The following is a 13,719-nucleotide window of genomic DNA, read 5'->3' as shown; positions in this document are numbered from 1 at the left end:
GTACTATTCAATCCCTCTCCCTGTTACATTGGGATACAGAATTGCTTTCCAGAATTGACCACACATCATGATAATAGCTATAAATAAGTATTATATCATTATATAATAATATATGGTATACCTAATGTTACAAGTACTAATGCCATGATTACTATATATATCAAATATGTTTTGCTTTTAGTTCTAGGACTAAATAGTTAATCCTAGAATTACCCAGTTCTGGGGTTACCCAGTTTAAATGTGAAGGTTAGTTCATTCAGCCTCTGTTCTTTCAGCAACCTTTATTGAGTGCCCACTGTATTCCAGGATTTGGTCCCCATACTCCATGGTTGGCCACGCCTACATGCTGGGTCTATCCTTAAGATAACTCAGACTCAAACAATAAATATTGATTTTTAAGGAAATCAAACAAAGAGAGTGATGGAAAACTGACAAGAGCGTTCAGCGTTGCTCTATTTCATTCTTGCCTTTGCCAAAGATGAGGATTGGGGACAGAATCAATCTCAAGCCCATGCGGCTTGGACAGAGCCTGGTGTTCGCATCTGGCTCAGTGAATGTCAGAGAATAAGAATGGCCCATTAACTTCCAGAGGACATGGGATCAAACCAATAAACAGTGGTTCATATTTTTCTATACAGTGACCTCTTCTCCGAAGCAGGGCCCTCATTAACTTAACAGCTGTCCTAATGTGGCTTTAACCCGGTGACTCTTTACATTCCTTATGGCTTCATTAGTTCCCTTGAGACACATCCCGTCCTGCACCACAGCTATGATCTACGGCCTAACAAATTCCCTACAACACCCGGCATATGGATCTTACTTAACCCAGCAGGAAAAAGAAGGGAGTAGTTAATCACTGATTAAAATGCCAGAACAAAATCCTGTAGTTTTTAGAAGGATCTGGGAAAGCAGTAGCAAAGTCAACTCAGTTTGAGTGATAGCCAGAAAGTGAGTTAGTTTAATTTGGGGCACCTGGGAAAACCAAACACCAAACCAAAAAGAAAAAAACAACAACAAAAAAACACACACAATAAAAAACCTAAAACCCGAACACTTCCTATTCCATTTATTTTCCTGACGAAAATATTTCTAACTTAAACCCGAACACTTCCTATTTCATTTATTTTCCTGAGGAAAAATATTTCTAACTTAAGCCTTTGTCAGTATTTCATCAAAACTGGTTTGGGCAGTAGCTACATCGTATTTATCATAGTCAAGTCTGAGTACACAATCTAAGAATTGTACACCAAAGATTAATTTGCCTAATTTACTTCCTGGGTAGCTGTTAGTTTGGAAATAATAGAAAGCATTAACGTTTTGTGGGGAAGTATGTTGTGCAAATATTTATGATGTGCAAAAGTTTTAGTAAATATTTCATCTGAGAACTCCATGAAGCAGGCAGGCATCATCCTTTTCCACCAAGATAATAGCAGACAGGAAAGGAAGCTGCTTGTAGAAATAGCACTTAACAAGGAGTCAGAAGATGTGGGTTTTGGTCTCAGCTTGTCAAATGCGTTTTGTTGAACAAGTCACTTACTTCTGCTATAATCCAGGTGTGCTTCAGTTGTTTTTATTTTTTTGGTTTCCTTTAAGTTTTGAAATTTGGAGTAGGTTAGTCTGGGTCTGTGGACGACCAGGAAAATCTTGGGTGATTTTTGGAGACTTGAGATTTGTACACAAAATGTTGTGCCTTTGCTTCTCTTTGTCCTCCCCCACCCGGTGTGTGTGTGTGTGTGTGTGTGTGTGTGTGTGTGTGTGTGTGTGTGTGTGTGTAGAGGGCATTAACTAGGGAGAGGGCTTCTGGCTTTTATCATATTCTCATATACCACCTCCTACTGTTCCATTCCTCAATTAAGAACTATTAGGATATTAGGATGCATGATCTCTTAGGACCCTGCTAGCATCAGTAATTTGGGATTCTCAAGGAAGCCCAATGGTGATTTAACACCATCTAACAGATCTGAATAGTTTAGAAGTTAAGATACATATGGAATAGTTGACTCTAAACTCCATAATAAAGCATAAATATGGTTATCCTGCAATTTGCTGTAGGAGCTCACTCTTGGAATGTATAAAGATGCAGTTTAATATGCTTTCCTGCATGTCTGTGGTCCTCTGGACACTCATGGAGCATGGGGTTTCTCCCTCAGCCTCTTGCTCATCCTCTCCCTGGCCTGCGGGCCATACAGTGGTCAAAGCTAGATGGCTGAAATGATAGGGGCTGGGAGGGTGTGGTCTTGAAAGAGAGAGGGGGTGGAGTGAATGAGAAGGTCCAGGGAATGAGCAGTTTGTCCTGAATTCACTTACTTGGGAAGTCCTATATTTGGCATTGTAGCATTAGACATCACCAAATCCAATGTTTAATCAAGTTTTTTATAATCTAGTTATGAATTCTCTTTCTAAGGATTACATATTACATTCTTTTCTTTCCACATTTTTCTAAATTGCCTGTGAAATAACCCATCTGGAATAATGTAAGTTAGATTGCCTTTGAGGTCCACACCAAAAATGTGAAGGAGTAATTCATGGATGGGCAAAATTAGGCTCACACCCTGGGACAATTAGCAGTAATCCATGAAACTTGGAAACACATTTGACCTACATCTCCATTCAAGCTCAACCGGCTTTCAAAGATTTGAGGTGTTATTTGGGCACTTTTCTGTTTGCTCATGAGCATAAAAAGCTTTGGCTGTAAACCACGGAGTTAAGGAAACAAAGCAAGGCTTTAATTCTTGGGTTTCTTAGAGGTGGCGATGAGACATTTTTACTTATTAGCTAACATTTATTGAACACTTAATATCTCTTAGGAATTCTTTTAAGGTCTTTGATGGCAATGTTTCATCTACGTATCACAGTAGTCTTATAAAATAGTTTTTTATTTCTCCCACTTAGCAGATTAGAGAAGAGTCTCACAGACATTAAACAAGTTGTTCAAGGTCACAGAGGTAGTAAGTCAGGGAGCTGCAAATCAACTTTTGCATGGCTTGTGTTGTACCCATGTGAATAAAAAGTGTTACTATAGCTTTTAAAGTAGTACATTTTCCCTAACTTACATTGTTGCGGGACTGAACAAATTGGTTATTTATATTACTCATCAAGAGAAAAATTTATGAAAATCTTTTCCTTCTTTTGTAATTCATTATCTCACTCCCCTGACCCCGCCACGCCCACCACAGTTACCATGATGTTATGGGGACCTTTCGGTCAATTTAAATTTTGCTTCAAAAAATCTTTGGACCTTGTATTACTTCAGATATGGATATAAAGATGATTTCCAGAAGGCATGCATATAGCTTTGTGGAAGGGCTCTGTAGAGAGACAGACAAGTAGGGAGAGATCCAGGCGCCAGATGAAAATGAACGAAGCTTCAGGTCAACAAATGAAGTAAGAACTTCAAGGGGATGTCTTTCAGTTAAAGATGGGGTGGTAACAGTCCCCTAGGACAATTGTGTTGGCTGGTTTGGGTATTTAAAACGAGGGTTATTTCAAGGGCAACTTTTTCTTTCTGTTAAAAATAAAATATATGTCTTTTATGAGTTTCAAAGTAGGCAAATAAAGAAGGCAAAGACTACTTCCCAATTTGCAACTTCAGTATATTTTTCCTTTGGTGATTCTTTTGGCAGACAGCTGGTTCTAGGAGAGGCAGAAGGCTAGCAATGGCAAGATGATGACAAATTTGGTTGAGTGGCCAGAGTTAGGCCAGTCCTCAGTAAGCCCTGCTTCATTCAGGACTAGCTCTCTGGATTATTTAAATTTAAGAACATTTAAATTCTTCCCTTTAGGAAATTCTTGAACCTCCTGTTGAAGGTTCATTTTTCAGCAAAGATTTTCTTCCCAACGATTTCTCTTAATCTTTTATTGTACTGTAAATATAAGAATTTTAAAATCTAACTCCTGGTGGGTTTATTCAATGTCTTCAATATTTTTTGTATCATTTTGAAAAAATGAAAACAAGACCCCAGATACCTTAAATCCCTATTCTTTTGGATTTGATCATTTGAATGTATTTGTGGAAATTATGGTGTTTCTTCTAATTTATTATTTGAGGAAAGACATTTTTTATTAAAAATTGGGTTAAGGAAGAGTTAGAATAAGCATAAAGTAAAAGTAGGGTAAATTGATGGAGTGATCAGGTATAACCATCCACTGCATAAATCACACTTAGTTTACTTATCTAAAGGTCACAGAAAGAAGTTGGCATAGAGAAATTGGCAACATTGCTCTGATAATGACGGAAGTGCAGGCTTCTGAGTTCTTTATAAAATATTTCATCAGCATAATTGAGACTAGTGTGTCTGAATGAATGAAGTCACATCAGAACTTTTGGAAATTCAACTCTCCTCCCAGCCTAGTACATAAGGCTGGAGATCCACCATATGTAGGTTTGTCTAGATAGGTGTGTGTGTGTGTGGGGGGGGGGGCGGGGAAGGGGGACACCACATCACCTGAGTCAGGTGGACTTGTTAATCTCAAAGTTTTACATATAAAATAAAACCATGGTATAGTACAGTGCACTTCAGGCATGAATATGCCACTCATTTCTTACCCTCAGCCTCTTCAGGCTAACACACCTTGTCCCAAACACTTCTCTGAAAACAGTTTTCTTACCCTGATGCCTCTGGGGGTCACAGCAAAAGATTTGCTGTGAGAAAACACAATTGACACAGACCTCAAATTGAGTGCCGTTCATGGTTCTGTTATCCCAGGTCTAATTCAATTATGTATCAACATGGGAAAATATTGACTTACCTTCTTTTTTGGTTGGAAACTTAAGGGCTATTAAATATTAGTGTTTTGAGGACCGTCACACAGCTCTCCTTAACAATATCTTGCAACCTGCCCAGAGGAGACCAAACTCTTTTTCCAGAGCTTGGGTGAGGAGCAAAAGTTTAAGCAGATGCCTTGGCAAAATATTTGTCAAATTGGGCTTTCTTGCTCTAGAAAGGAGAAATTCCACCTGCCACTCCTTTTAAACATTTACAACTTAAAAAAAATCACAAATAAGTTGTATAATTGTTAACTTGGTTCTATAAGGAAATCAGGTCTTATTTTTTCTTAGACGTGCTGTCTCCTGTATTATCACCTCCATTTGGAGTCACCTCCTGTTGAAATCATACCCAAGCTTTAAACTGAATTGAAACTCTGTCTCCACTCTAATTTTCAAGATTCTCTGTATTTGGAGCTTCTAACTCTAGTGAGCAATTATTTTGGTTTCCTTGATGACTCCGGATTCCATAAGCACAACACTGTAAGCTACTAGAGTGCAGGATCCTATCTTTTCCTATCATCTCATTCACCCCTCTATCCCTCTGACCCCAGGCACAGTGCTTTCTCCACATTAAGTTTTCAATGAATATTTGATATAGGACTTAGCAAATATTTGATTGCTAGAAATCTTCTCTCATTTTGGGGGCAGCATCATATGTACACTTGGAAAGATTAAAGTTCTACATTTGAACTCTGCAGGTGTAAGAGTTGGGCAAGATCCAGGGGCCCATTAATAATTTCTCAATATTTTAGATGTTCAGTTAACATTTCTTTCTCCTATTATTGCCATTTCTCTCTAGCTGCTCATACAAAGTACTTGGCTGTTAAATTTCTCAAAGGCATTTTATTTTATTACATCAAGTTTTTCTGAATGTACCTGGTTAGCATAGTGCCTGGCATAGAGTATTATAGGTGCTTAAAGCTGTTGGTGAAAGAAATAATAAAGTAAGTATTTAACGGATCTCCTTAGATAACATGCTCTCATTTCTTGAAATACTTACCTCTTCGGCATTTATTTCCACTAAGATCAGGACAATGTCTCACACGTTGAAAGGGATGGCAAGATGGCTCCATTTACTTCCTTGGTCAATTTATATGACTGTCCAGGAGCTATGCCCATAATGACCATAGAAATACAGAAACAGACTGATAAGAATATAAAATACAAGTGTTAGTGTAATAGGCAGGTCCAAATTAGGACATGTATTCTGTGGGGGTCAGAGGCTCATGGATCCTCCCTAGAATCCATGAGGGTGAGAGGGTGTTGGGGTGACAGTAGGGGGTTTCTGCTGTTCTGTCTCCAGCTCAGCCATTTCTACCCAGGCTCACCACTGCATTTTGGGGGCTCTGCAAGCCCACGGAATGCCCTCAAAGCCCCTCTGTGACCCCTGACATTTAACTCTCTGTTCTCCCCTGACAACACAACCCAGAGGGTGAAGAGCTCTTACTTCTTTTTGCCCTGTCAGTAAGGGGCCTTTAATCTGTTTTAGCATGAAAAATTCATTAAGAATGTAGTCTTATTTGATCAGCGAAGCCCTCAAATTTTAAATTAAATCCATAGGTCTGGTTTAGCAACCGCCGTGCAAGATGGAGGAAGCAAGCTGGGGCCAATCAACTGATGGCTTTCAACCATCTCATTCCGGGGGGATTCCCTCCCACCGCCATGCCCACCTTGCCAACATACCAGCTGTCGGAGACCTCGTACCAGCCCACTGCTATTCCACAAGGTATGGAGGAGTCAAGATGGTAGAATGTAACCCTCCCCCCACACCACCATAGTTCTCCCTGCCGCTGATTCTGAGGAAGCCGTGGTGACACTGTTGCTGTTTGCATGTTAATGACATTACATCAGGTTGTCTTGAATGTCCCAGTCACATTTCAGAAACACAGTTTGTTTTGGGACATATCTGAATCTCTCTAGATAAATTGTGTTGTAATATTATCCCATTTCAGTATTTGAAAACAAAACAAAACAATGAAACCAATCAACTTTTTTTTTTTTTTTTTTTTAAAAAAAGGCGATTTGTTAAAAATTTTGCCTGTACACTTGTACTCCAGTGTGAAATTCACTGGAGTTCCATGATGGGTACCAAGTACAGGGTTCATTGAGGGAAGGTAAGCTTTGATAAAGGCACTGTTTGTTGGCACATAGAGGTGAATGGGATATATAAGACGAAGTTATTTTGGATTATGAATGATAGCATTCTAGGCGGTTGAAACTACACCATTGCACTAATACTGAGGTGCTTTGAAAGTATATTTGCTAAAGAAATTTGAGACTTGCAACTCTTACATCGGTTAATTCTTACGTTGATTAATAACATTCGCTACCCACATAGGTTTGCTAGCCTTGTTAATGTGGTTTCTGAATTCCTATTTTGGGTGAATTTGCCATGAAAGTGTATGAATCAGTTATGTACTTGCACACATGTGCGGAGGTATTCCCATGTTAAGAAGGGGGACGGGCGGGTGTGGGGTGGAGGGGGTCAATGGGAAAAAAAGGGGACATCTGTAATACTTTCAACAACAAACATACATTTAAAGAATAAAAAAATAGAAATGCAGTTGGAAGTGAACATGTGGCCTGATGGCGTGGTGCCTGTGAGCTTTGGCACTGCACTTCCTGCAAGGGAACTTGGTGGCTGACCATCTTCTTCATTGCAGCCGTGTCAGACCCCAGCAGCACCGTGCACAGACCTCAGCCGCTCCCCCCGAGCACCGTACACCAAAGCACTCTTCCTTCGAACCCGGACAGCAGCTCTGCCTACTGTCTTCCCAGCACCAGGCATGGATTTTCCAGCTACACAGACAGCTTTGTGCCTCCGTCCGGACCCTCCAACCCCATGAACCCCGCCATTGGCAATGGCCTTTCACCTCAGGTCAGTCCCGTGCTTCCAGACAGATGATTTGCTGTATACCAGAACCAAACAGTCAATTCCCCGAGGCAGTGGTATAATGAATTGCCAAATTTAAACCATAATGTATTCCTTATACGAGCCACATGATTTCAGTTTCCTAGCTTCCTTTCTCTCCAGCCTTCCTATGGGCTGTATCAAAAGTTGTAGCTTAGACTTAAAATTCAAGTGATTCGTAATGGAACCAGGGAGATTTCCGTTTAGACATAGTTGTCAAGGTGTTTGTCGTTTCTACCCCCAATTCTGCTCTTTGAGTAAGAAACACACACATTTAAAAACATGGTATTTGGCCAGCTGAGAGAGTTGTGAACAAAAGCAACTAATAAAGCATCAGATTTTCTGAAACAATCAGGAGGAAGCAAACAAGTTGTGTGAGGAGAGACCCAGCTGATGACTACAGAATTCTTGGTATAAAGGAGTCATAAATGCATGAATTAGGAGAATTACTGCTCTTTGGGAATATAGAGATATTTGAATGGTGTAATTGTTTTTCTAATTTGCATTGGACTATGAGCTTTTCTTGAGAGATCATATTAATAAATTGCCTTGATAATTGCATGTCAGAGGGTTGGTTAAATTTCCTACATGTGGCATCTGTCTGGGGTTGACATTATTAGCAGTTGTTTAAATACAGATCGCTTGATTTTATTAGAGAGCTCTTGGCCCAGGTGGTGAGGAGAGCTGCCCACTAAACTTGGAGAAATGTCACAAAGGGGTGGCAATCTATAATTGCGATCGAGAATCTCTTCGGGGCTGAGAGTGAGAGTTTTAACAGCTTTATCTTTCCTTAACTGCCTTTTTCCTCTTGGTGGTTAGAAAAACAGAGAGAAGCTCAGAATGACACAAATGAAAAGTGAAAAGACAATTATAGTCAATTACACACTAATCAGTGACTATCACCGCTGCCTAAGCACCAAGAGGGCATTCTAATAGGCAGAAAATGAGATTTTAATGGCACAAAGGGTGGCCAAAATAACGACTCATATATCTTTTCCTTCTTCGTTCTCTTCAACTTGTGGTTTGCGTCTTGGGAGTGGAGTTCCTGGGCTCTGCACAACAGTGATAACTCTGAGCAGCTAAAAAGTTCAAAGCCGTTGGAGTTGAAAAGAATGAATAGTAAAGGCAATGAAATAAACATTTCTGCCTAAAGGCAAAAGTTCATAAATCCTTTTTTGTAACAGTAAATGTAATTAAGTTTCATAGAGTCCTATAGCACATTCTGGGATAAAAAAAAAAAAAAAAAGAGGTGGATTTAAACCTCAGCTGAAAATAACAACATGAAAACAATGAATGTGCTTCCTACTGAACTTTAGTGCATTTAATTTCCAAGCGCTGGCATTTATAAATGTGATTCCGCATGAACATCATGGACTTATAGGTGCATCATTAAATGCCCAAATTTATAGCATGTAAGCGTCCTCCACAGTTTAGAAGTAATGTCAGGAAGAGTTATCTCTGCATTTTTTAATATAAGTGGTTTTGGGCCATGGAAAAGCTTTTCATGAATGTGATTGATTGAAAGTTTTAATAAAAATAAACGTTAAGCCTAACTACTTCTGGAAGGTGAGACCCAGGATTGCCTCAGTATTTTTTAGTGTTTAACCATAGTAAATACAAGGACACAAATCTCTATTCTATCCGTGAAACTGCTAGCTTTTAATAAGTGTGTCACCTTGCATATTCTAATAAGAGTATTTTATTGCATTATATAAGCATTACAAAAGTGGAATTATTAGCACTTGACCTTGAAACTGTTAATCCTTGATTTTCAAGAAGCCTGGCTATGATTCCTGACTTGGCAGGAGGGTGGGAATCATTCCAATATCAAGCAGTGGAAAATTCCACAGGCAAATTTTCCTGTATTTCTTTACTATGCCCCTACATATTATGTTAATCCCTTCCTTAAAACATTGCAAATACTCAGGATATTTTGCATTTCTGCCATACACGTCTGTCTCAAACCACCAACACGAATGCATGTTTTCTTAGTTCTGATAGCATCCCCAAAGAATTAGGAAAGTAATATGAAGCTTCTTATTTCCTCACACAAAACTGAAAAATGAAAGACAGTGAGTGAATCGGCATCTCCACAAACATCTTTGCAAAATGAGGGAATAGAAAACGTGGGCATTAGAACTCATATTTCTACAGCTTTTGGGATTTATCACTCCTCAGGAATGCCTCTATTCAGGCAAGGGAGGGGTATCCTTGTTTGTGGTTATCTGGCTTTATTAAAAATATTATGAAGAAAATTTGAAGACAAAAGCCCACGTCAAACAGCCTGGTTTACCTGTAAGCTAAAGTAGAGAAAGGGTGGTGACCCTTTAGTCTTATTGCTTATTTTATAGAAGAGCTTATTAATATATCAGACCATATAATATTAAAATAAAACTAATCTTATGATTAGCTTTCTTCTTTTCCTTTCACTCTTCCACTTCCTCTATCTGGACATCTAATATGCAGACATATCTACTGGAGGTTCAGAGAGCTCATGGCCCGCTGAAGGCCCAGGGCTGATAGTGAGAGAATTGGGACTAGAACCTGGGATTCTTGACTTCTGGTCTAGATCTTGTCCATCTTAGTCCATTCACGATTGAATGGAGAGGAAACAGGTTTTATGAAAAATAGAGGCAGGGGTCTTCAGTCATATTTTAAAATCATTTAGTAGAAACTAGTTTTCTAAACTTTTTGGGGTTCAGGTTAATTTGTGCTAATACACCCCTTACTTTTTTATTTTTGCTTTACACATTTTTTTTCTATTAATCTTCGAACTTCCACTAATAATTCAGTATGCTTATTGTAGAAAATAGAAAAAAATTTTTAAGTTTCTTTAGAGTAGAAAAAATTTACCCTGGGCAACTACTGCTAATATTTTTGCTTATTGCCTTCTAGCTCTTCATTTTGGGTCTTATGCTGTTAAAAAAAATATGCCTGAGATAGTGGTGTATATAACTTCGCATCTTGTCTTTTCTCTAGCTTTGCATTTCTTTATAGACCTTTCCCTACTTATGAATTTAAATTGAATCGGAGCTAAAGTTATTTGAGTCATTATGATCAATTCATTGTAGGATATTTGATCTGTTAAATTATATGTGCCTTTTATTTGACTTTTTTTCCTAGTGCCATTGAAATTGATGGGTCATTTGCCGTTCAAACTTGAAAATCATGAGGTAGAAGGTGTGAAACTTTTGTTTGATGGGCTTTTTTGTTTCTTGTCAAGGGATTAATAGATACCTTGTTTCTCTGTATGTGTTGACTGTAGTTGCTTTTTTTGGGGGGAGGGGTTGTTTCTAATCTATCTGTCTCCTCAAGCAAAGATTCTTCTAAAACTTGGAATCAAAATACATTATCCAAGTATTTGTTGGATGCCCTCAGTCCTTCACTCAGGGAAGGTCTCAGCTTTGAGAGGGCGGGTTTGTGAAGCAGGGACTCAGAAGGTCACACCTGCCCGGATGCTGATGTTGGAGCAGCAATGGACTGACATGCACTTACGACATTATAAACCTCAGAATATTGACCAAATTTCTTAGAAACTTTGTTCATATCTTTCCTCAAGTTCTGAAAGGGTCTGTGCATCACTGAATTGATGGCAAGTTTATCTTGTTCTGAGGGAATCAGTAACTATATCTGGGAACAGTCCCACTTATCTTACGGAAAAACTGAGGCCAATGCACACAGTCACAAAAATGACAGGGGAGTTATCACCAGAGTTAAGAGCCAAACCCACCTCTCTTCCCAGTGTTACTGATTCTTCTATAAACGGAAACTACACACTTCCCTTGTTGAGGAAGCACAGCATCCCAGAAAGTTTTCCACGGGCTCTGGCACCAATGCTCACCCTGATTTTCCCGTTAGCCTGGCTGAAAGGCTATGAATGAGAGTGTTTGGCCTCCCATTCCCTCAAAGACTGGATCTGTCAGGGAACTTGAGGCGAGGTTCTCAGTGATGGGTGAGGGAGAGGATAGGCTAATGACCTCAACACTTTCTGCTGTCTCTGAATTGTATTTTGTTTGAACTACATAACCCTTTTAGGAGTTGGGGGCTTATATAATGAAGGACAAAATACCCTCTGAGAAGAAAACCATTCAACTCACTCTAGAGAGGTATTTTTCCTTGGTACCTGCATTCTTTTGAAAGGTTGTGTTCTCTTGGTGCGAGACAATAGAGAAAGAACACACAGAAACAGAGACAAAGTATTTCCCCTCTACACCCACATGGAATGTTACCAGCACCTTCCTGCATGTGCAGGAGAGAAAAAGGAATGTTGACTTGGAATATGGAGGGCCAAGGAAATGCTACCACATGCTCAAGACACGAGACTAATTAACATGCTCTTCTAATTAACTTTCTTTGTGAGAAACACTACCCTTACCGCTCCCCCACCTCCAAAACACACACAGCCAAACCCAAGAAACAAAACCTATTACGTTAACAACCTTTTATCGTTTCCCGCCCGACCCCCACCCCACTTCTACAAACTCCACCGTGTTTTGGTGATAGCTTCTTTCTCGAGTGACATACAGTATCAGTGGGTTACAGGGAAGCTTTTTAAAAATTGTTTTGTAGCATACAAAAATGGGCCACTAGGCTGCACTTAGGGTTCACCAACCATTGCAAATGTTTTGGGTTTGGTAAAACTTGAAACACATTTTGCCAAGTACTTTTCCTCCTTAATTTTTCAAACTGCGTATTTTAGGGAAAATTTGACCCATATGGTTTTGATTCATTTACTCATATCATTGACTTTTTTCCCTCCCCTTATGGAGCCATTTGATATCCAAGAAGCTTTCTGAGCTGTTCTTATGTTCATTTTAAGCATTTCCCTTCTTAAAAAGAGGAAGTCCTCTTTGCAGCCTCAGAGGTCATAAATTTCGAGTACTCTCTCAATTCAGCAATACTTAAGAATACATTTGGTATAAATCTGGATTATTATGAACACATTTTATGTTTAGAGCAGATGGGCAGATTTTTGTTTCTGGTTTATGAGTGAAACAAATGACAAGAAAATAGGCTTAAATTACAAAAAAATAAAAAGGTTTTGTTTTAGAGAATGTTTAACTGTTATTAATACATCCCCCTGGTAAGAGCTATGCTCAGAAGCCTCATTTCAAAGTTAGTCCAGGTCTTGGGTAAGATGTAATTGAATAACCAGTACACCTGTCCTATTTCATGGATAATCTACTGAGGAAAGAGAAAACAATCTCATAAAGATTTGTAGACCAGGCTTGAAAATGCCCGAATGTTTGCTCACTACTCAGCAACTCAAGAACAAAGAGGAAGTCTGCAGATCTCATCAAGTTTACCGACCATTCATCTGCTAAGTCTGGTTGAATCATCACAGCTTTGTGGGGATGAGACACGGTTTCAGAAATGAACTCAAGAAAGAGCGGAGAGATCTTTATATAACGAGATCGTGGTTAATGGTGGAAGATGCTAGGATCATCTTTTGTTCTTATTCACACAAGAAAACCTTTAACTCAGCCACCCCTCCAGTTGCTTTTAAAGAATAATATTAAAACAAGATTATTAGTGTGTAATGTATGTAAATTGCATATTTGGTGTCAGCTACGCTTATTAGGCGGTTTCTCCATTTCATGCATATATGTATTAGACTGTTGTGGTTCCATTTCAAATTAGATTTCAATTGCTCAGCACAGTTTCTTTGGACAAACATTTGTTCATCCTGAAACTTATTAGGGAGAAGTCTTTAAGTGTGAATATGTGTACACAAAATGCAAGACTCCTTTTTGATTGTGCTTGTCATTTATTGGACCACGGTGTTCACAAGGATCTCAAATTCCTTAGCTGCCAGGCAAGATGGTGGTTCTTTGTCCATGGAAGGGGTAAGGGCTTACTATGAATCAGCTTGCTGTGGGGATGGGGTATAGTCATTAAGAATGGTTGCGATGAGTACTTTGCAGTTTCATATCAGGAGACAATCATTTTCACTGTGGCATAGTCATTCCTTGACCTTCTCTTGTGGGGCTGAAACATGTCAAAGCAGTAAGATTTTCCCTCGTGGCAGGGCCAGCTCCTG

At 39.2% G+C, this 13,719-nt stretch overlaps 1 protein-coding gene across 2 annotated transcripts in view; it reads left to right on the top strand.

Moving 5' to 3' along the window:
- The window catches only part of PAX3 (paired box 3), a gene marked incomplete at its 3' end in the record, with an annotated part of 92,015 nt that overhangs the window by 65,007 nt on the left and 13,289 nt on the right, over window positions 1-13,719 (top strand). For both annotated transcript variants that reach the window (XM_080669979.1, XM_080669980.1), the window contains exons 6-7: window positions 6,329-6,494; window positions 7,432-7,646. In XM_080669979.1, coding sequence (XP_080526105.1) covers window positions 6,329-6,494; window positions 7,432-7,646 — 381 coding nt within the window. The remainder of the gene's footprint in view (window positions 1-6,328; window positions 6,495-7,431; window positions 7,647-13,719) is intronic.

Source organism: Plecotus auritus (assembly GCF_963455305.1).
Source record: "Plecotus auritus genome assembly, chromosome: 5".
In the NCBI taxonomy this organism is placed as follows: Eukaryota; Metazoa; Chordata; class Mammalia; order Chiroptera; family Vespertilionidae; genus Plecotus; species Plecotus auritus.
The sequence above is the reverse complement of the archived record's forward strand: the minus strand, read 5'-3'. Positions and strand labels throughout refer to the sequence as shown.